This window comes from Penicillium manginii (genome assembly GCF_028828005.1).
Source record: "Penicillium manginii strain IBT 31320 chromosome Unknown utg000005l:1.0-5665137.0:1.0-5668048.0, whole genome shotgun sequence".
Lineage (NCBI taxonomy): Eukaryota > Fungi > Ascomycota > Eurotiomycetes > Eurotiales > Aspergillaceae > Penicillium > Penicillium manginii.
The window spans coordinates 284,864-308,370 of NW_026643106.1; the positions used below are offsets into that span (position 1 = coordinate 284,864).

Genomic DNA, 23,507 nt, shown 5'->3' on the forward strand with positions numbered 1-23,507 from the left:
TCATCCTCCTCCTTCTCATCCACCTTCCTCTTCGCGCTTCCAATGATACTTTAGTCCTATTGAACGAATGACACTCACGACCAAGCGCAATGGCAGATCCATTGAGCATAACCGCCTCGCTGTTAGCTGTGATAACAGCTGCCGTTCAGTCAACAAAAGCACTTCGTGAAACCATCACACGCTTCAAGGATCGCGATAAAACATTAGGCAGGCTTCAAAATGAGCTTTGCGATCTTTTCAATATATTGGATTCTTTGAAGCAAGTGGTCGATACCGAGGCATCAATGCTGGCGCTTCTCCAAGGCCCCATTGAGAGGTGTGCCCAAGTATGCTGTGATTTTGAAAAATCAATGGAGGCTTTCAGTCGAAAATCGAAGACAGGTTTCCGAGATTGGACGAAGATGGAGTTCATGAGAGGTGATATTCATGAATTTATCGATACAATTTCCGGGTATAAATCTACAATTTCAGTCGGCTTGGGTACCTTGACTATGTTTGTTCATTCCTGTCTTATCTACGAAACCTTGCTAATATCAATAAAGACATAATGCAAAGGTCTCCCAGAAAGCTCTTCAAGAATATAATGAAATGATAAAGGATACAGTATATGGCCTTGAAATTCATCTACAACGAGTTGATGAGAAAATGGCGCAATTGACCACCGATACAACAGCCAACTCGAGTTCGACTGTCGATTTAAAAGACGAAAAAGATGTGACTCAGCAATGTCTTCGTATTTGCGAAAATGCGGGCGATTATATCGCATCTTTGGCGACTCAAGAATGTGCACTTCTTCGCGGGGCAAATAGTGCGGGGCAAGATATTCATCAGTTTGAAGCACAAACTCTCACACGTCAAGCTTTGGAAGAAAACCAGGATAATTTTGCCATGATCATCAATCAACTTCGGAGTCGTCTAGAAACTCTTGTGTTGAAGAATGACCCTAATGACGGAAATGAGAGATCGCGGTTACTGAACGACATCAATACCTCCAAGCAATGCTTAGAGGTTTGTAGGGTTGCAAGTGAAGTCTCCAGCCGAAAAGAATACCGTGTCGGGGAAGTAATCGCAGATGGCGAAAGCGATCAAGTTGTGGTGAATACTTTAGCCGATATATTTGATGTTAAAAAAGCTTCATCTTTGGGGAATTCAGCACAGCTGGTTGGCTCCATGACAGAAGAAGCACTTCGGGACTTAACCGAGAAGAGGTATAATAGCCGTTTTGGAGCCCTACCCCAGGTTTCCAATGACACTCATGATCGGGTCACTAGACAGTACTCAGTCAGTGATACTCAAAAGCTTGGGCAGCCTTGTGTAACCTTGAAAGGCTCTGAGGGGGAATATGTTAAGCCTAAAGCAAGGCATAGCCCGTCTTCCAACGAAGTGAGAAAACGATCTCCGCGGGATGATAACGAACCAGATACGCGAAAATAACATGACAGGCCAAAACCTCTTGGCCCGTTTCTCCTTCATTCCCTTTTATCGCGTTTCTGTTACGCCAACCATACAATGATGTATAGGAGATGCGGAGGAGGTGCCTATCCACCACCGGAGCCGCTTGTTGATACATCACCTCGCTTACCTGCTTGCATACGCACACAAGCATCCCCTTAAAGGGAGGAGCTGGATCCTTTTAGGAGGACCAGCGATTAGTCTGAATATCATCGTACCCATATCAGGTATATCTCACATTCTTCACTCGTATCCTTATCGTATCAGGACGCCCTCCGGGGATTGTCCTAACAATTTGCAATAATTTGGATGTTTTGGAGACCGGTATATATATCCCTGCCACGAGAATATTTTTTAGTTACACATTCTACAAGTAACCTATTAATACTATTTGGAATACAATACTTTAATATACCATCTTGAATCGTTTTGTTTGTTGAGATAAAGTTGTAGTTTATCCCATTTGCCATGTGTTTTCGGGTGGCCGGACTACCCATGAAACACGTTTAAACTTTGTTGCCGAGTGTTGGATCCCCCGTATTGTCCTGTTACCATGATACGTACTACTCATGTATTAGGGTTAGACCTGCATCTAGATCACTGGGTCATGACCCACATTAATCCACAACAATACTGACTGCCACAGTAGGAGGCCAATATGACTCGTCTATCTCCAGTTTCTCACCGCTACTAGGCTAACTACATATGTACTAGCGCTACATCAACAGCCTATGATATGTATCCTTCAAGCCAGGACAAGCAGAAAACGGGGCGTGTTATGCCGGGAGAACATCATGTAATTGTGGATATAGATGAGTTACTTGGGCCACTGTACTCCGTATTCCGTACTCCGTCGGTACGGAGTACGGAGTACAAGACGGGGATCGTATTTAACCGCTTCTTCCACTTTCGCTTGGGTAAAGCGACCTCCAGGCCTTGACGCCAAGCTAGCCCCAACTTACATACGGTTAGAGGTACGGCAGTCTTTAGGAGAAATGCCAAACTAGAAGTCACTAAAATTCCACTAACACTGCATGGAAGATGCAGTAGCGTGCTTACTCATCGAGAACGCGTTTCCACACATTATTTTGTATAGTAACTGGGATACACTCGGAAGTATGGTGCTATTACGTGTCAAACAGGAGCGAGAGCGCACGGGCTAGTCATGGAGAGATCCAATTGTGAGTCAGTCATTCCATCCAAGTGCGTAATCTACGGAGTAGTTGAGCGATCCTGCCGGCTTGTCCCGGCTAATTACATATATAGCCTGTATTGTTAATTACGCTCGGTATCGTCCGCTATTACGGAGTACATACAGCAACATCATTTTAGGGTTCAACTCATTTCAGGCAATTAGTCACTATTGGCTCCCAGTTTTCGGTAAAGAGAATTTCGGTCCACTAAAACAGCTCTCGCAGTTTCCACGCCCACCAAAACTGTAACCTTCCTTGGTGGCAAAAAACCTCAAACGTGGCAGTACAGAGGGAAATCGAATAAAGTCCTGGGCCGTTCGTCACCTACGTTAACTGACTCCTTTTTAAAGCGACGCTGTAGGCTTTCTCGCCTGGAGGTATTTCGAAATCACCTAGAGCTGACCATCAGCCCTTGCAGTCAAGACCTCTGGTACTGCAACGAGTTTTGTTCTCCTCATAAGATACGGATCGCAAACCGCGGGGACATGTCCTCCGCAGGGAGCAAATGAAAAATTGCTCAAGCAAATATGTCTCGCTCTTGTGATTCTTGTCACCAAAAGAAGGTTAGGATTCGTATAAAACTGTCTGAGCAAGGATGATCCTGAATGAGTGAAAGATCCATTGTGATCGTAAGAAGCCTATATGTGAATGGTGCGAACATCGACATCTCCAATGTACCTTCACTCGCCCATATCGCGTGAAGAATACGAAATCGTCCCTGCCGAAGTAAGCTGCTCTTTTGCCCCCCTCCCCCCACGGCGGAAAGGACATTGAGTGACCAGTACTTTAGACAGATTCAAGAAGAAAACGAACTTATCGATCATCCGTACGCGATAAGGCGTGGTGAAGCTGCTGATTCTACCTCGAGCTCTCCAATTATAAATCCCGTCATGAACATGAACGAAGACTCGGAGACATATATTTCAGATTTGCTGGACAATCTTCAAGCCAGTCTGTGCAATTCAGTACTCTCTCTCGGCAGCCAAAAATGGATAGCAAGATGCACATTGGGAAGGCGGGATATGATACGGCCAGAGTTTCCTAATAACCCTTTTCAAACATGGACTACTTCCAAGCCTATTCAGCAAGGAGCTGATTTTGGTCTGAGACTTTTATCACAACCATTGGTCCAAAAGTGTTTGATCTTGTATAACTCTACGAGAATGGCTCGCACTTTCCCGATTATCGACACTCCTTGCTTCCAAAGTACAATCATTGCATTCTTCGAAGGTCATATATGCCGCGCTTCTGAGGCTTGTCTTTTTGCATTCACTGCTTTTATTGCATATCATTTCTCTGAAGTATCTTTGCTAATTGACTTAGAAAAATGCGAATTACAGGCTCGGAGCTTGGTTCCCGAAATTTTAACTCAGCCAGCCACTTTTGATGGGATTCGAACCATGTTGATGCTGGTAAGCTTATAAAATTTCGTACTGTTGTCGATCGCAACTAAAATTTCACAGGCTTTGGGCCGCGGGTGTTCGGGAGACTATGAAGCCATACATACGTATGTGGGCATTGCCGCGCAGATGATATACTCGTTAGGCGGCCACCTCAACACCAGAAGCCACGCCAGGGATCTTTTCTGGGTGACCTATTTCCTTGATAAGGATTTGACAATGCGAACCGGTCGACGACCTACTATCTCCGACGAACACTGTGATTTGACACTCCCAGAGCTATATTGCGAAAGGATAATCTACCTCGACGCTCACGACCAGCCATTTCCAAGTGACTTGCGGCTTAGCGTCATAAAATCTAAGATTTTTAACTGCTTGTATTCAAGCTCGGCTCGGAAGGTTTGCAATACCGATATCATCAGAGCTGTTCGAGAACTCGACGAAGAATTAGAGGAATGGCGGGTTTCTTTGCCGAGTGAGCATCGCCCATCACTTTCCCAATGTGATTATGCTCCCTGCGAGGAGATTCGTTGGATTTTCATACAGTCAGAGTACATTCACTGCATCAGAATGATACACGAGGCCACTAGCAGATGTATAGTCTGGGCCGAGAACAATGATAATCTGGAGGCCCTAAGCTCCAGCCTGGCCATCTCTATCGAAGCTAGCCGTGCATACCTGACATTTTTATATTCTGTCCCACGACAAGACTTCTCATTTGCGAGTTACTGGTAGGATTTACAACATCTGAGATCGGATTTCCGCTAACCAACCTAGGGTTTTCTCGTACTATGTGGTGGGTACGTCGTTGTTGCTTTTTTACAATATTCTGCTCAATCCAGCTCATGTACGAGCCTTGCAAGATCTGGAGCTGATTGGCAGAGCAACCCTTACTCTTTCTCGATTTCCTTCCCGATGCGTCTATGGCGATTCAGCGGAGAAGAAATTACTCAACAATCATTTCTCTGAATTACATATTCTTGCCAAAAAGGCCATTTCTTCTACTCAAAGTGGAAGATTCCTGGCTACGGGTGGAAGATAGCCCTGTAGAAAACGGCGGCTTATTTTATTCATTGAAACTTAGTGCATTTCGCAAAACATGAATATTTTTACACATCTCCAAAAGCTAACCAAGGCTCCACAAATTTCATGTAATGAAACTATATCCGTCAGCTCTCGACAGACGGACTAAAAATCCCTTTGTATTTTCCACCTTCGGGCCCCATTCTTACTACTCTATTTCGCGGTTCAGCGATCAACGTTGCTCACCTCTAGGCGACCAGCCTATCCCTCGAATTGAGGTCCAATTGGCCCAAAGCACGCTATGGTGCAGTCATATTTCTAGAGCTTGAGTAAATCAGATGTCAACATACTCTGGTCGCGATCACCGGTTAGACAAGGTCTTTCGGCATCTCTCCTCTGCCCTATTCGGATTCTGCTTTACCACTCAATGAAGGGCTCCTGCAAATAGATATTTAGTTTGTCGGTGGATGGATCTTTCTCTTACAGCATGTCAGTTCAGTTCAAAATACTCAGTCCAAGCACTGCCAGAACTCTCTCAAATGATTTTTATAGTCAGGATGCTAACCCCTCGTGCATCAACATTGGGCTCTCCTTCAAGCTTTTAAGACATTGAATTTAAACGATCAAAGGCAGCCCGGATATCTCTTGCTACACTATTATGCCATCTGGTGTGCTGTTGTAAGATTTTGCTTCGTCTGAGACGCTTTCATCAATGCCTCTGGGAGAATGGCCAGCTAGTCCAGCAGAATGAACCCATTCGATTCATACAACGCCGTGAAGTGTCTAATCTCCCAAGAGCTTGATACGTACGAAGCTGGACACATTTCTAAGGTTATTCTATGGTCAGAAATGGTTGACATGAACGAACTGCAACCTACATATTGGTGCTAGAGCAGTACGACTTGCTCAAGAATTGGGCTTCCACCAATCTCTCTGTCGCGGGAGCGCCACTAGGATCTCTTGAGCAATCTATTTTGACGCGTTACTTTTCCAGATCATCAAGAGTTTTTGAGTTCGCAGTTAATTGGACTAGAATTCGAGATTTTAGAGGCAACGAATCTACTGACAATAGCTGAGCGGGAGGAGAAATGCTATTTTCGGTCAAGTCCAATCTTTGCCTTCTATCTGCTGGTAATTTGTTTGAGGGGGCAGTTACCCGGCACATAAGTGAAAACTTTCGAAGATTATTGTACATTTAAAGCGAAGCTAATTTACCGAGGTCATTATACCAAGGAGAGCCCACAGCTATCAAGAAGTGATGAGCATGTTGTTGCCAGTTAGACAACGTTCCTTGCGCTCAGATTGCTTAGATGTGGCTTGGGAATTTCATAAGACGGCAGCTCGTAGATCTCTTGGTACCCCTCAGCTTTTAACATTGAGGTCGGAGCTACTCGCCCGTATCGTAGCTCAGAGGTGCTAGATATACTGTAGGTATCACTATCTCCAGCTGCTTGATGATCTGATGTGTGATGCGTCGTGGAGTGGTCACCCGACGCCCGGGAACTTCGATGGTGAAACCTAGACGCCCGTCGTATATCCCTGAGACCTTCACGCCTCTCGTTTGCACGGGCCCGGAAATGGAGATAAACGAAAACAATGATAGCGGCCACCACGATCCTAAGTAAAGTTTAATTTAAAGCGAGTATCTTTCGTAATTTTCACTTACACGCCTGATATGGCTGCCGGCACGCCAACAGTGAGGACTGCGCTTGTAGGCTTCTCGCAGCTCGAAACGCTTGTGTCCCCATTGCATTCTCTTAAGACTATAGAGGATGCCGTTGAGAGCTTCATCTTGTCTTTTGTTCAGCCGATTCGAGCTTCACCTCAAAGCATGCGTGCAAGATCCTCGACAAAACTGCAGTGCAGTAATTTTGTCACGCGTCAAAATTTTGTGAATTAAAGACAAGTGATGTACTCCGTAGTATAGCCGACCATTATAATATAGGGGTCAGCTTGATATCAAGCTCTAGCTTGTCTCTATTTTTGCTCACGTTACATAAGCGGAAGCCGAGACGTAGTCCTCGGTGTGATCGGCTGGATCGGGAAAATCATCCGTCTTGTCTAGACCGTTCTAGCAGACCGCCCATTGGATCCACTCTGAAGATTTTGAGGCCTGACCCACATACTTTCGGGACCATAATTCGGTCACTATCGGCATTTAGGGTATTGTATGAAAAGAGGTAAAATAGAATACCTCAAAAAAAACTATTTTACAATAGAGTACGATGCTTACAAAGCGTATTTCTTAATAATGTCGAGAAATTGGACAGCGTAATCTACTCGTGATGGTAGACTTGCTCGTGATACATACCTTGGAGGCTCCATGCGAAAACCTGCCACTCCCGATAGATCGGAATGGTCATGATGGCGTTTATTCATGAGCCGTAGTGCTATTTTCTACCCCATTCATGGGTATGAAACTATCGGGGACTAAAGAAAGAGGGTTTAGAAGGTTCATGGCAGACTTGGCAACTTATGTGCACAGATTTTCCGCAGGCCTATCGGGCTACTCCGTAGGTAGTTCCTATTGTAGTTGATGTCTTCCGCGGATGGCATCCGCCTAGGCATCCACGCCTACACCCGTATCTTGCTTCCGCTTCAGCTTCATCTTCTACTTTCTCCTCAACCTATTACTTTCGTCGAGCCGCTGATATTACTTTTGCCTGATATCGCTACGTCGCATCCTGATCTCTGCGAGTATCTGAGCATCCTCACAGGCATGTATACAAGCTCAATACCTATAGTGACACGCTTACATTGCTCAACACTCAAACCAGCACCGACGTAGCCGATCAGAGTGTCGGCCAAATCGTGTAGATCTAGAATATGAATAATCGTTTCGAAAAATTTCAGCTTCTCCTGGCGAGGACCATTCCCAGCTTGGCGCAGCAGAGCCGAGAACTCCAAGGATTTACGGACCGTGGCAAAAGGCTCGAAAACAACGAGCCGCTCGCAGTACCCAGCAGAGCGCCGAAAGGAAAGGGGAAGCTCACGACCATCAACCAGAATGGAACCGTTAAGAACACCTTCAGTTTTGCGGTGCGCCAATACATCGAGCAGAGTGGTCTTTCCAGCATCGGATGAACCAACTCATCAAGGCTCCTAAGTCTGATGGAATGGGGAAGAGTGGCTACTGGAATGCCAGTGCAGAACCACCGATAGTGGTATCCATGCTCTAGACGTAGAATGATTCCTTCACTGAGCTGTGATGGCGTCAAGAGAGCTGAAGGGGTTTCGGAAAGTTGGGGATGGTCGTCCAATTCCTTGACCAGAACCGCGAGACATCTCTCTCCATAACATGATCCAATATCCACCCGAACGCCATTCGGGACTTATTGCTCCAACTAATTGTCATCGATATGTACGCCATGTTGCAAATTAATGAAGCCATCCGCCCTGTCAGTCCATCGGGTAGGAATTTGTTGCGCGTGCCGCGGGGGCGTGGGGTATTTGCATCAGTGCCCTTTTGTTTCCAATGTACGCTATAGTGCCCAGGTTCTTGTAATGAAAGAGTAGTGACTCCCCTGTCTCACGCTTGTTTATATGCGAATATAGCAACTTAGCTTCCTGGAGGGTTGCCTATGCCGTCGCACAAGGAGCTCCGGTCTCTAGCACAGCATTGTCGCCCAAAGCGAAGACATTCTTCAATACCGCCTTTTGTCCATGTTGATCTTGGAGCTGTACACGAGGAAGGCCATCTTCAAGCAGGGGACTCTTGTTAGAGTCCTTTTTATATCCCTCCAACAGGTTTATGGCAGTCGATGAATGTAAACCAGTTTCCACGGTTGAATCAAGTCTGCAGGGAATCCATAGAGTTTGCTCACAGTGTCTTTGACTAACTTAGTCATGGCATTGCTCGTCACTCAAAATGCACATGCCGGCGCTAGCCGGGCCCTTTTCTTGAGTTTCTAATGTTAGACATAGCCTGGGGTCCATTATATAGGGAGGAGAATAGAAGTATGAACGCAATATATCGAATACAGCTTAGTGTTTATTTCATCGGAAATGTAATAACATACCAATTTGTCATTCAGCTGAAAAGCATCCTCGTTAACTAGTTTGCCTCAGGGAAGCCCCCCTTTAGTGAGAATGGCAGTGATATCCCATATTTGAAATATAGAGTGCTTCGAATTTATTTTTTAGGCATCTGAACGAATGAAGAGCCGAATCCCACAATAATTCCAATAAAATAGACCATACCGAATGGTGCATGTCCAGCTAAACTTCCAGTCACAAATCTTCCTTCCCATGATCGAGTGTTCAGTCTACATGACCTGACCTGACGCGACCCTTCTAAATATCTGTTCGGGTCAAGGAATTTAGGCCACATCTGCCAGTTTCATCTCACGGGCATTGATTAGAAAATTAGGTAATACCGAATTTTTCTGACTTCGCAAAGTAGGAGATTTATCAATGGCTCACACTCGTCAGATTGACAACAGGAGGAGCTGTGGATGTTTAATTAGCTTCTCTACCAATTGGATTCAAGTACCAGAATATGTTTTCAACCACGTACCCGCATTGATGGTTGAACCGTTTTTGATTGACGAAGGGTCAACTCCCTGGAAATGAATTCAGTTTAGTCAGAATAGCTCCAAACACCTGAAGAGAAAATCAAAGGGCAAGGTTCATCGGAGTACCTACCAGGGTGATGTAACCTATGACGCCATTGCGATAATCGACTCCATCGAGAGGTTCGGTATCTAAGAGTGTCATTGCCCCCGCTTCAATGGATGTCAGAATTCGTAATGATCCGACGCAGCCACTCGTACCATAAGCAACGACAAAGTAGGCCCGAGGAACGATAAGCAAAGGAAAATGGAAAAGACTTACTCATCGACTCAGTCGTGTAAATTCCATCATCATCATTAGGGACGCGCTCAATCTGGGTATGGCTGGCGTACGGCTCAACAGCCATGATTTCTTCTTCGAGAGCCTCATCAATGAATATTTGGCCGGTACTAACAATTGGCCCGTGGGCAATAGTTCCGTTAGAAATCACCGACCAATTCGTGTGAACTTGGGCATGGATGTGAATCGCTCGTTGGACCTGGTAGAGTGGTACGTTATAGTCAGTAATGAGCTCAACCAAAGCCAAATTTTGTAGAATCATACATAGAATCCCGGGAAAATTGTAGTGAAAGATGTCACACCCTGTTTGTTAGTCGGCCACATGCCACGAAGGAAAGTGCTATTATCAGTAGCAAGCCACTGGCTCTTTGTCAGCGTCATTTCATAGATATATTGCAGTAAAAAGACGACTCACAGAAAGGTCCGGAAGCCCCTCTGTAAGATTCAGAGTGCCGCCGTTTGTTGCATTGGCGTAAAGTTCCAGGAAAGGCGTATTTGGAGAAAGACCTGTGAAAGAGCTATATGACCCAGTAGCATTACAGTGCTATAATCACAGAATCAGCGCTCCGGAGGACTCAATTGGAAATAGATAAGCAAAATATTCCACTTACCCAAATATCCACAAGCACATCTTCCATAGGTTCACAAGTATTAATGTCGACCACTCCAATCTCCAAAGATAAGGGGACACCTGGCTGACCCTCGCGGATGTCCTGACGAAGGGTCTGACTCTGAGGATAAAAGTATGGCCCATCACTGGTCTCCGGAGTGAGAATATTGGTCCAATTTTTGATAAAGTCGTACTCCGGCGCATTGGCGTGAATTTCGTAGGTCGTTTCATGACTGTTCACATCAACAGAGAGTTCACGACGGCGCATAGCCCGATGACCTCTTTTTTGAAGGCCAACATTGGGTCCGCAATTCTTGAGAACTTGAGCATGAGAGGCCAGCTCGTTCCGGTCAAGTGGCCTTCGAGTATGTCCTTCTTTTGTTGTCCAAATCAGTTAATAGTCAATTCAGATAGTATAGTCAAGCAAAAAAACATACCGGCCACTAGAGCCAAAAAAAGGACGAGATTGACGAAAAAAGTCACTGGTGTCATGATCTATGTTCTTTTTTCAGAGTGCTCTTCTTTCTGGGTGAGTGGTAGCGCTTGAAGATATCGTCTTCGCCTGACAGTGATATTTAGGAGCGCAAGAGACACAAGCAGTGCCTGATTTATTTATGTCGAGAATCATCTTCAAAACCTGTTGTGATTTCCCAACAGTCTTGGAAGTCCACTTATTGACTCGAATCCACCTGATACCATGGTGAGTGATATCTGCAATCGATACCCATTAGTACATCAACTATTGCATAATTGACCCACAGTTCTTATCTCCATCTTCAAGTTGGTCTTCCAAAGGAGTGCATTCCTTGGTAGGATCTCACTATAAAGTGATCTCCGCCAGAGAGAGAATGATCGGCATCGCTTAATCTTAATGTGGAGCAATTAGTTAACGTAATTCCCGCATGACCGGGCCACCTACCCCCATTAGAAATTTTTAAATTCGATTATCTCAACCAACACCCATTAATTCAACTAAATATAGCGATTTTTACATGTATTAATCCTGTGGCCAATCTCCCTACACCCACTACACCTAGGCGGGGCCCTGGTAGGTGGTGGATCTGCCTGACTAGGCAATTCGTTCTGCGTATGCAATACTACCTGATCAGCTTCTACCGGCTGGTTTAGCTGTTCAACTAGCTGTAGGCCCTCTTCGACGGTCAAACCCTCTTCACAAGGTATCTTCTTATTTGACCGATTGCGTTTCTTAACAATCCTCTCGTTCGCCGTACGTAGATCCACGTTCTCCTGCGCAAGTAATGCAGTGTTATGCAGCGCTTCACAGTGGCCCTTGATAATGCGATCTAATATATCCTTTGATGGGCTTGGAGGGCTATTTGACCGCCGGCGTAGTAGATCCTTCAGCATTGAAACTTGCTTTTGTAGCTGAATAACAGTTCTAGGTGTTTTGGGTGTGAATTGGCTAGATCTGCTGCTTGGCCGGCTGCTTGGTGGTGTAGGTGTTCGTAGAGAGATATTAAGCTTTGAAAGCACTCTTTCTGCATTGACTGGTACTAAGCCACTAGCTGCAAAGCTATTCTGAATAATAGATGGCTTTTGGAAGGCCTCTAGTCGCGCATGTTGGTAGTTTTCCAAAAAATCACACTTGTCGATATGGTTATATCCCGTACGCGCAAGATCACTAATAAAACGGCTATATGCCCTCTTAATTACTGCAAAGCAGCCAACATCTAGTGGTTGTAGTAGATGTGAAGAGTGTGCAGGCATACAAAGAGGTATTATATCGTTTTCTGCGCAAATATGATCAAATTGGGGCGTAAGATGGCTACCATGGCCGTCGAGAATTAATAACCGAAAGCGGCCACGTGTACGCAAATTTGTTGATGGGATAAACACCTTTTGTAGCCAGCGTAGGCCAATCTCATCGGTAGTCCAGCCGTTATCAGAGACTTCAAATCGCCAATCTTTTGGTAGGTTATTAAACCAACTAGCAATAGCAACTTTGCCCTTAAAGATCACACATGGCGGTAGCGAGTAGCCATCTGCACAGATTGCTTCAATAGCAGTAACCCATTCACGATTTCCTGGCTGTAAGAGACGTCTCCGACCATAGTATTCAGCTCGCGTTACCACCTTCTGCGAGGATATAAGGCCCATTGCAAAGCCTGTCTCATCAAAGTTGTAGATATCCTCCGCTTGTATCCCGTGCTCATCAATCACACTTTGCACGGTCGCAAACCAGGCTCGTAGGGCTTTAGGGTCTTCATTTAATGCACGTTGGTAGTCGTATCGTACTGAGAATCGTGTTCGAAGCTCCTCGCGACGTTCAACAAATTTTGATGGCCAATTCTTGCCAACAGTAGGCGGAGGTTGGCTACCGCGTGCAGCTAGTAGGATATTCGCCATCTCTCTTATAGTAGCTGGCCTAGGCGCTGCTCCACGCGTATCCATAGAGATAATCCAATTAACAAGCGAATCCTCTTCTAATTTAGTTAATTTATGGCGATTTGGGCGCTTATCGACGCGTGCAACTCGGCCGCCGGCGCGATATTGCAGTGTTGAACGTGGTATTGCGTATAGAGTAGCTGCTGCACGAATAGATTTGATGCGGCCGTTTTTAAGATCATCAAGGGCTAATAGGATCTTGCCCTCCTGGCTAGCTAGTTTCTGCGAGGATTCAGTGCGGATTGGTGGCATGGTAGGTAGTTGTAGTTGGTGTGTAGGTAGGAAGACGCGATTTTCGATGGGGTGGCCCGGTCAAGCGGGTGGCCCGGTCATGCGGGAATTACGTTAGTTAGTGTGAAGGCTCTCCACACCGCTTATTCAGCGGACTAGCATCCCCACCTAGCATTACGTACTCCGTATCCTGGCACGACTTAACACTTTTCGTCATCCCGCTCAAATCATCACCAGGGGCGAACCGGATATTCGATACGCGACTAATATTGCATTATGTGGATATTGTAGTGGGGATATCCGTTCTCAATATAACGAACTAGGTCGTTCCCAACCCATTGTTGTTGATGCCTTGCGCGGATGGCATCCACTTAGGAATCCACGCCTACATCTGTATCTAGCTTCTGTCTCAGCTTCCTCTTCTACTTTCTCCTCAAGCTATTACTTTCGTCGAACGCTACTATTTCCTTTGTCTGCCACGCTACGTCGTATCTTGATCTCTGTAAGTACCTGAGCTCCTCACACATAGAGCATAATCTCAGAAAATCAAAATAGGGGATATATAACCTAATCACACCTAGACTGTGGAATACCCGCGGGCTATGAGGGTCCCATATACCCGTCCCGCAAATTGAGGGTACAGGCCTGGCATTTTATTACCCGCCCCGCAAATTGAGGGTGAGGGCTTAGCTTGCGAAAGCCCGCGGGTCTTAGAGGTTACCCTATTACCCTCAAGTAGTATAAACAGTGTAAATATGCCAAGATTTAAGGCCTTGTTTGGCAGGCATGTTTTATGCAATTTTTGGTAATTTTTACATTTGAGCTGGTAAATTCCGGCTCAGATATCCGAGGAACTTGTCTTGAAACCTTGAACACTTGATCTCCAGACTATTACTCCTATCCGTAATGTGGAAATGATTACCTAAGCGGAGGTGGAGAAACCCTCGGGTGCGATTCGCACCAACCAATATATCATGAATGTGGATCTATCGGAGTGCGATTTTCATTGCTCCTATTGGCTAGCAGTTAATCTATTTACGCTAGACGGTTGAGTGGGTCAATAACAATAACTTGGCGCAACGATGATGATCGTCAAATACCAGCGAAGACACTGTCCATGACATTAAAGATTTCTTGAACATAGAATCCGCCATTCACTTATCAGTTGAACAATATGGCTCCTAACACGCTGCCAAATTCCCTCGACATGGGCTTTGTGGACGTTGTAATTATCGGAGCCGGGATTTCTGGTATCAACTTTGCTCAACGTCTCCAAGAATCAAATCCATCACTGTCGTTCGTCATCTTGGAAGGTCGTAATTCGATAGGTGGAACATGGGACTTCTTTAAGTATCCTGGCATACGATCGGACTCTGACTTGTACACCTTTGGCTTTTCATGGTATCCATGGAAAGAAGATCGTGCTATTGCGGACGCTGGAAGTATCAAACGGTACCTGACGGAAGCAATCAGGTTTGCAAATCTTGATTCATGCATTCGATTGTTACACAAGGTGGTGAAAGCAGACTTCAGCGAAGAGAGCGCACAGTGGAATCTGACCATCGAGAATGATGGCCATTTGAAAGTTAGTATCTAGAGAGTTATGCGAAATGCACTGGAATATAAACTAATAAATGAACAGCCACTCCGTTGTCAGCACATCGCTTTTGGTACTGGTTACTACGACTATGAGCAACCTATGAGTACCGAGATTCCAGGGCTGAGCGACTTTAAAGGAGAAAGGATCCACCCTCAATTCTGGCCCGAGAACCAAGATTACAAGGACAAGAACATTGTAATCATCGGATCCGGTGCAACTGCGGTGACATTGCTTCCCAACCTCGCCAAAAAGGCGAAACACGTTACTATGCTCCAGCGCAGCCCGGGTTATATTGTGTCCATGGATAACAGTACTCCACCCATACTCAAGCTGCTACTACCTGAGAAATTACTCTATTTCTGTCTGCGGTGGTGGTTCATGACTTCACTGTTCATTCAATTCCAATTCTGCCGCTTCTTTCCAGCGACTGCCAGACAACAGTTGAAGAAAGCAACACAACAAAAGCTACCAGCCAATAACCCAGTCGACCCTCACTTCTCCCCTAAGTATAACCCTTGGGAACAACGCCTCTGTTTGTCTCCAGATGGTGACTTCTTTGAGTGTCTCCGATCTGGGAAAGCCTCTGTCTCAACTGGACAAATTCAAGGGTTTACGGAGAAAGGGATCTGCTTGCAGAGTGGTGAAAGCATCGACAACGTCGACATTGTCGTGACGGCAACCGGACTGCGATTGGTCTTTGCGGGGAAAATTGAAATATCAGTGAATGGCCGAAAGATTGATATATCGAGAAAGGTCTTATGGCGGGGTTGCATGCTGGAGGATGTACCAAACGCTTGTTTTATCATGGGATATACAAATGCATCTTGGACACTCGGAGCCGATTCAGCGGCTATTCTGTTTTGCCGTCTGGTGTCCAGCATGGCTCGCTCACGACAGGCCAGTGCCACACCCCGCTTTGAGGGGGACGCAAAAGAGAGAGCAGCGATGAAGACGGGTTCGTACTTGAATCTCAATAGCACCTATGTGACCAAAGCCGCAGAGTCCCTGCCAAAGATAGGCGATATTGGCCCATGGAAAATGCGACGCAACTATTATTTTGATATTTGTACAGCGAAATGGGTCAACCTGTCTGACGGCCTCTTTTACAAAAGTGCCTTTGAGAAAAAGATACTATGAATTTTATTTTGCAGTCCTGGAAAGCGTCTAATTGTGAACATCGGAGTTAGACCTGTACATGGCCCATGGGCCGGCCCATTTGGGTCGGCCCAATTGGGCCATTGGGTCAAAAACCCGGCCCATAGCCCATTAATGGGCCGGCCCGAAACGGCCCAATGGCCCAAAGATAGGGCTTTTTCTAGGGCTAACATGCGTTGCATAAAATATGAAGATTAAGCGAGATCTTGGCTGTAATGCTGTGGTTTCGATAATAAAGTGATTCTGTGATACAATAGTGATTTTTATATTGAATCAGATACAGTGAGAGCAGAGATGTGAATGAAATTATAGATTATATTAAGTAGTATATCCCTGTAGCCGTATCGATGGTATCCGGGCCCTCCCTGAAGCACGCTGAGTATTAGATTGCTTAGGTAGTAGAGGCTCTTCTTCCGCAGAGCCTCCTGCCTCATCTGATGTATCCTCTTCAGCTTCATAATTATCTCTTTTTCGCTTTGTATGATGCTGTAGAGGAGTCTTCTCCTTCTCCTCCTCCTCCTCCTCCTCCCCCTCACTAATCTCTATGATCTCCTGTAGAATATGCTTTGTGGTATCCTCCTGTTGAATATCTATCTCGTACTCTGTTTTATATTCTCGTATAAAAGCAAGTTGCTCCTCCTCAATATCAAATCGATTAGCACACATGAGCAGCATGAGATCCTGAATAGTCGTTGCATGGAGAGAGCCGCGGCGATAATGACAGATATCGCGGGCAGAATTGAATAAGCGTTCTACACCTGCACCGGTAGCTGGGACAGAAAGCATGTCTCGAGCAATTGCTGCAAGCACTGGGAACTGCTGCTCATGGTCCCTCCAGAAATCAAGTGGGGAAGTGAGTATAGTACCTATTGAATGAATAGTTAGAGAGGTATGTATTGAAACTGTGTTTTGGGAGAATACTTACCCCCCTTCAGATACTGATGGAGCTCTGAGAGTGGTACTGCGGGTCGAGCTCTATAACTATCAAGCAATATTTCAATCTCTTGAACAGGCTGTGGGTAAGAAGGCCCTTCAGATTGTGAGCAAGTATCATGGAGTTGAACTTCATAGGCAAGAATTTGCTGCTCGAGTGCTGCTTTATATTCACCTGCAAAGTCCTTATCTTGCCACTCAGGGGTCTGAAAGAACTCAAGCTTATACTGCGGCGCTAAGATAGTTCCATTGGTATATATGTTGATAAGCCCTGGAGTATCGGTCGCTGAGTAATAGTCCTTGAGCTTATCTCTTGCTTTTTCCAGTGCCTGAAGCATCTGACGTTTCCATAAGATCTTCTTGTGGCACAACTGACGTTGGCGGCTTTCAAGATGCTCAAACAGACGATTATAGATACTGAAAACCATGTGAATTGTAATGCCTTTGGTTTTTGAGAGAGCGGTAGTGTATTGATAGAATGGCTGCGTAATGCAGATCAAATAATCAATCTGCTGCCACTCATCTCTACTCAGCTGAAGATCAGTATGGTGATCTGCCACACAGTAGGTATTAAGATAGGACTGAAGTCGCTTTGCCCGGCGGAGCATCAGAAATGTTGAATTCCAGCGTGTTCGTACATCTTGAATTGGAAACAGTTGAGAGCCTTCAGGCTGAAGGTTCCTAAAATTCGCACGGCGCTGAGGGCTTGCATTAATAAATACAGCAAGGTTTCGAATCTAGGTAAACCATAATAGAATTAGTAGAGATTCGGAGAATAGTGAGGGTATTAGATCATCAAACCTTGCGAAGGGTGCTGGCTATACTGTACTCTTTTGCTATTTGACGTGCTTTCTGCATATGCTCTTCTGACCAAATAGATTCAACATTCTCATTGACAGGGTTTGCTTTTATTTGACCAAGGAGCTGCTTAAGGCTCAACTGAATGACGTGAGCAAGGCATGGTACTCTGATAATAATGGTATCAGAGCTCAGGCCTTGAGAGAGATGAGTTTCCTGGAGAGAAGAAACAAGGGTTAAGTTATTGGACGCATTATCAGTAGTAATAGCCAATACTCGCTCCTTAATCTCATACTCTCGAAGTAGTTCAAGAACCTCTTGACTGAGATTTACCCCAGTATGTTCACCCTCAAGAGGTTTAAAATCAAGTAAAACCTCTCGGTATTCCCATTCTGAATCAATAAAATAGCCAGATACTGCCATAAAGGCTTGTTGAAAGGGCGAGGTCCAACAGTCCAGACTAATTGAAAGCTTTGCATGCTTTGGCAATTTCCGAAGTATCTCTCTCCGACGATCTTTTGCCTTTGTTTGAATCTGACGTTGTAATGTTACGCGAGAGGGCATATTGATAGGAGAGGGAGCTCGCTGAGCTAGTCGGATAAGCTTCAGAAATTCAGGGTGTTCGATCGTTGTAAAGGGAAGGCGTAATGTAGATATTGTTGTAATAAGTTGCTGTTTCCATCGGTTCTCGTTGAATGCTTCAGGGGCTATGGCTGCCTAATCAAGAGAGAGAAGCATTAGATGGTTTTCCGGCTGGAAAAGAAAGTCCTTACCTGATGCCGTAGTAGCCGCTGTAGATGAGACCCTTTCCCTTGCGCTTGCCCTCTGGCCTGGCATGTTTGACGTGTAAGATGGCGGTGTAACGCAGTAGTTCCATGTGCGCTCTTACTAGAACGACTTATAGCATTGGGGTGGTGGAGAATAGCACCACATCGCTTGCACATCATCATTGGCTTCCCAGTAACACAGTGAGCAACCTGGTCGAATGAAGCCCAGATATCTGCTCGGCAGCCCTTTGTATCCCATACTCTCGCATCCTCAGCTTGCCCAGCAGATGTACGAAGCCACCATTCAACAAACTCTTCCTTGTTCATTGCTTCGAATATTATGTGGTTGTTGATAGGTTTAAGACACCCTGGGATCTTGATAGGTTGGAAAGACTGTGTTGTTTGACTTGCAGAGTGCTCAGGCGCAATACTGTCAGAGTAAAGATCCAGGAAAGATGAATCATCAACATCACATGCCTCGCCATCATCTATAAGGGTTATCTCTGGTAATTGGATTTCAGGCATAATGAAGAATAGGCAGTTAATTAAAGAACGAGTATGGTTGAATGAGTAGAAGAGAGTAGAGAAAGAGGTTACAAACTATTTTATTCTACAGGTACATACTTTCTATTTAGCTGAAAGATCAATAAAGCAGAAACTCAGGGGGGACGCGTTGTGTATACAGCTCTAGTCCGGTTAACAATTTAGCCAGGAGACTTCCTATTAAGGGTCTCTGATTGGTTAATTTAATGGGCCAGCCCATGGGCCGGCCCATTCAGCCTAGATATTCGTGAAGTGTTATCCCCCGCAGATTAGATGTTGGCATTGATTTTTTTTTCACCCTCCGATGTTAATTTCTTAATGGATTTAAGCCACCACCAAAGTAGTATTCATTAGTTAAAAATTATAGAGAATCGAATCAGACTACTGCGCTCCCTATAGTATCAAAAAATCTAGGAAAACCTAAAGTTCTCAACTACATCGAATTCACAAACGATCAGAGTAAGAAGGCCTACTAGGTTGCGAGTAAACAAATATATATCTTTTGACTTACAATATATTTGGTGAATGGTAATCTATTTGGTAATTTGCTATAGTTAAAGCTGTATAATTAGAACACTATCAAATACCACTAGTAATATTGAATATCTTGCATATAATTTGTGCAAATTTGGGGGCTAAATGGGCCAAATGGGCCAGCCCATGGGCCGCCAAGAAAACCCATGGGCCGGCCCATGTACAGGTCTAGTCAGTTGGTTATTCCATCTTCCAACTTTGAGAACGTACTCCTTCCCTTTACTCATGATATAGCCCACGGGAGAAGCTTTGAAACACCGTTTGCATTGGCCACAGGCAAAACAGTTGGATATACTCGATCTAGCACCGATTGTCAGCAACTGGCGCAAGGTGGGTGTTCGCCACTGACCGTGCTCGCGGCCTAGATGAGAATCCCAATACCAGCCGCAATACACTATCCCGATCGGACTTGCAGGAACGGCCGAAGCAGTGCTGCGTTTCACTGCTTCTCTATATCAGCAAGACTTTTGGTGACTGAGGGTTGTAGAGACTTGCCGTCAATGTAGTCTGGTATCAGCGAAGGCCAACCAGAGATGTAGCGGGCTCAGCTCTATTACACGTGCACGAGGGGCCCGGCATCACCCCGTATCGCTGGAGAGGGGTGATGGCATTATCTGCCAATGCATAGCTGTTTCGTCTTTGCTGTTCAGGTAACAGATAAATCTTCAAACTTGTCAGGACAAGATCCCGTTAAAGGAGACAATCGTGGTGTTTTGTCCCGGGTAGACTAGGAATTGACCTGAAACGACTGCTCTCGTGGCGAGAGATCTGGGGTAGATCGAGCGCTGCAGTCTGCCTCGTCACTTGCTCAGCTGCAACCAGAGCTCGACAGAGCTATCCTTCAGACCATGGCCAAAAGCTCGATTCATTACTGATTAATGCTATTCTCGGCGAAGCCGTGGTATTTCTCGGTGGTCATCGATGCTACCCTTCCTTTGTTGTCGCCGGGTGCTGCGATCACTCAGTCGGCCTAGCATGGGACTAGATCATGCCTGTCGGAATACGGAAGATCTCTAATGCAGTGAGAGTTAGCCTTTGGTCGGACAGGGTGAACCTTGGGGGGGGGGGGTGATAGCATGTTGGAACTCTACCATATGGCTAACAGGAGGGCATCGAAACTTTCTGAATTGCGCCCGCTAAATGCGCCAGGCGAAATGGCCGTGTCAACCACGTCTTCAGAAACAACAAAGACGCAAGCGTAGTAAGATTCAGTGGCTTGGCCCATCAGGTTGTTGAAGCTGGGTTAGTTTCGAAGACGATGGGGAACATAGCTCTGTCAGGTCGAGTGTAAAATTAAAGCTCGCTCTATATCGAAAAAGGATCATCAGCGATATTTGCTGAGAACAGGGAGCCACGAATGGATAGCAATGGTAGGGAGATTGAAATGCAGTACTGGGCGATGGGAATGGGAAGGGGCAAAGCACAAGCGGGACTTACAAGGCATTGAGCGACTCGCGATAGGAAGTTTTCCATCCTACAGAGAGGGTCGTCAGCACATGATATCTGCCTTTCAGATTCCTGCAAAATTCAAAACTTACGTTGTCAGTTATTGCTGTCCGCTGCAGGGACTGTATAAAGGATGTCATCTATCTATCGTCATACATCAGCAAGTAGCTTATGAAGGCAACTTGTAACTCACTATGCTCGCAGTTTGGACCATTCCAGGTCCCTAAAGGTTCGTTCAATGGCTTCTCCGAGGAATAGCGGAGGTGGGGGTGATATCGAGCATCTTCCAAGTTAGCATGATTCTAAATGACTGGGAAGCTACACTCACTTGTTGTTGGAAGACTTTATTACCAAGAAATGTTAGGCTACTGCGACATAAGAGGTCAGTTCATTTCGTTGCATGATTTGAAGGTCAATCCATACCAAAGAGTAGCCACGGAGAAGAATCAAGTTCGATATACTTTCACCCATAATCACAAAGGAATGCTTGCGAACGACTGTTTTGCTGGCGAGGGACCGGGTATTTATAGTAATTCAGCCAAGAATTCGGTCTGCGTCAATGAGGTCATCATTGTGAATTATGAGGGCTCAAGCTCAAACTACTCTTCAATGATAAGTGGCTCAACATTTCATCACTGGTTCAGAGCGGCTCTCAGAGGCACTGAATTTTGCGCCTGGTGTTCCGAAACATGAGAAAAATTTTCTGGCTGTTCGCATCGTGTAACCAGTCGTGAGAATGCCACAAAAAGAATTGATGACAGTTATCAACGTTCGCCACCGTCAGTCCGCCCTTTATTGCGAGGGGTGAGGTGACGAAGTCATGTCATTTCATTTCACTCACCGGCGATGAGCCCGTTAGTCCCCGCGATAGCAACTCATCAAAGGCAGGCAAACACCATGCCATATTGCGACCCTAGATCTTAACCAGCCAAACCAAAGTGCTCTTCATTGCCTACCTCACATATCGGAGAAAATGCATCACACCTACAAAATATCAAGTAGATCTAAGCTATGGTATGGCGCGGCACTGATTCACGCAGAACTATTTCACGACAGAGTCCCTTGTACAGTGTCAGTTATTAGGTCAATTACGTTTTCGTAACACAAGCCTCCGCGGCCAGTCGCTTTTTTGCAAACTTATTACCCACATCAATCCCCTGGGAATGAGGTGGATGTGGATGTTAGGGATTACTACTCGGAGATATAAACCAATTAGTGCAATGAATGGACCGCATATGCGCTGGTCTTCTGTGAAATCATTGCCTAGTATCTGGCCATGGCTCCCAGGAGCCTGTGGGTCCTCGATTAGAATGCTATATGATTGGATATTAGTGTGCTTATACCAATCAAGGAATAATGAGCCAATCGATGCCATGGATGACCAACATGTATCACCTGGTCTCTGTAGATATGATTGGTTCAAGTTTATGTGAGGGTCTCACGAATCTTTGGATGAGGAGCGTGTCTCCTACACACACACACACACAATTCATTAACGCCCGGCGGCTGAACCGAAAGGGCAAATATCACTGATCTAAAAATACATGCCTTAGCTAATGCTATGCCTCCTTGGAGCCCATACAGGATTTCTTTCAGTATATGTCATCTCAGATATCAATATCTTGGCTGGTCCTTGTGGGTTAGTCTTTGGTTAGTAGACCTGCTTGAAGGCGCTTCTCCAAGTGTTCAGCATCCTATCCTCGGCAGTTGAAGCGCGTCTACCGTCTCTGGCACAAGGTAGTTGGTGGGGGTTAGATTAGGGTTGGGTTGGGGTAGGGTTGATTTGTGTTGGTTGACACGGCTAAGTGGCGTCGAGTCGGCCCGTGGCGATTGCAACCCGTATTATGGCTCGCACTGCTTCTAGATTCGGCGTCCAGTTCTGATCATCTGACGGCGACTTTCCGCCCAGGAAGAGGGATATATTCCCTCGGTGAGTATGGGTACATTTTAGCATTCCTATCCGGTGTGCGGTCCACTTCCGACATCGAAAGAGGAAGTGTTCCACGGTCTTTCTTGCTTGTCCACATGCACATTGATCCTTCTCTGCGACGTTGATTCGATAAAGATATCCATTAAGTCTTGCCATGCCAGTCTGGAGTTGGGCCAGCACGCTCGCTTCTTTCCACGATAACCGACCATACAACTTGCCGGGTATGTTTTCCTGGGAGTGCTGCATCCACTCGTTTGGAATGTCGTCCGACGTTCTGTGGCAGGCCGTACTTCTCCACTGCGTGTGAGATCCGCTCTGCGACGACCGATTCCAGAATATTCCCCAGGGTCGCAAGGAGCGAAATTGGCCTCCATGCTTTGGCAATGGTGTAATTTTCTTTATTCGGTTTTTTGAGCGGTATGATTTTCGCATGTCTCCACTGCTTGGGTAACGTGCCTTCTTCCAGCGACGCCTGGAATAGCTCCAAGACCCTGTGCTTGACTACGTGCCATGTCATCTTCCAGATTATCGCCGGCAGACCATCTTTGCCCGGCGTTTTCCAAGGCTTTGCGACCAACAGCTGCCGTTCGACCTCTTCCAAGGTGATGACCAGCATCTCTATCGGCGCTCTTAGC

General features: G+C 45.7%; 6 protein-coding genes across 6 annotated transcripts; 3 read left to right on the forward strand and 3 right to left on the reverse strand.

The window, feature by feature from the left end:
- Positions 1 to 89: 89 nt before the first annotated feature.
- N7533_006485 (uncharacterized protein) lies at positions 90 to 1,434 on the forward strand (the record flags this gene model as incomplete). Its single annotated transcript, XM_057103135.1, has 2 exons — positions 90 to 493; positions 543 to 1,434. 2 exons carry the CDS (start codon positions 90 to 92, stop codon positions 1,432 to 1,434), a joined length of 1,296 nt encoding a protein of 431 aa, XP_056958092.1.
- Positions 1,435 to 6,345: 4,911 nt separating this feature from the next.
- N7533_006486 (uncharacterized protein) lies at positions 6,346 to 6,859 on the reverse strand (the record flags this gene model as incomplete). The annotated part of the gene is made up of 2 exons (XM_057103136.1): positions 6,346 to 6,685; positions 6,735 to 6,859. 2 exons carry the CDS (start codon positions 6,857 to 6,859, stop codon positions 6,346 to 6,348), a joined length of 465 nt encoding a protein of 154 aa, XP_056958093.1.
- Positions 6,860 to 7,894: 1,035 nt separating this feature from the next.
- Positions 7,895 to 8,152, forward strand: N7533_006487 (uncharacterized protein; the record flags this gene model as incomplete). The annotated part of the gene is made up of 1 exon (XM_057103137.1): positions 7,895 to 8,152. One exon carries the CDS (start codon positions 7,895 to 7,897, stop codon positions 8,150 to 8,152), a length of 258 nt encoding a protein of 85 aa, XP_056958094.1.
- A 495-nt stretch (positions 8,153 to 8,647) lies between these two features.
- Positions 8,648 to 8,916, reverse strand: N7533_006488 (FAD-dependent pyridine nucleotide-disulfide oxidoreductase; the record flags this gene model as incomplete). The annotated part of the gene is made up of 2 exons (XM_057103138.1): positions 8,648 to 8,864; positions 8,909 to 8,916. The coding sequence occupies 2 exons, from the start codon at positions 8,914 to 8,916 to the stop codon at positions 8,648 to 8,650; spliced, it is 225 nt and encodes a 74-aa protein (XP_056958095.1).
- Positions 8,917 to 9,478: 562 nt separating this feature from the next.
- On the reverse strand, positions 9,479 to 13,187 carry N7533_006489 (uncharacterized protein; the record flags this gene model as incomplete). The annotated part of the gene is made up of 9 exons (XM_057103139.1): positions 9,479 to 9,516; positions 9,585 to 9,630; positions 9,713 to 9,792; positions 9,902 to 10,118; positions 10,184 to 10,279; positions 10,335 to 10,463; positions 10,531 to 10,904; positions 10,967 to 11,024; positions 11,646 to 13,187. The coding sequence occupies 9 exons, from the start codon at positions 13,185 to 13,187 to the stop codon at positions 9,479 to 9,481; spliced, it is 2,580 nt and encodes an 859-aa protein (XP_056958096.1).
- Positions 13,188 to 14,340: 1,153 nt separating this feature from the next.
- Positions 14,341 to 15,903, forward strand: N7533_006490 (flavin-containing monooxygenase; the record flags this gene model as incomplete). Its single annotated transcript, XM_057103140.1, has 2 exons — positions 14,341 to 14,751; positions 14,809 to 15,903. 2 exons carry the CDS (start codon positions 14,341 to 14,343, stop codon positions 15,901 to 15,903), a joined length of 1,506 nt encoding a protein of 501 aa, XP_056958097.1.
- Between the last annotated feature and the right edge of the window lie 7,604 nt (positions 15,904 to 23,507).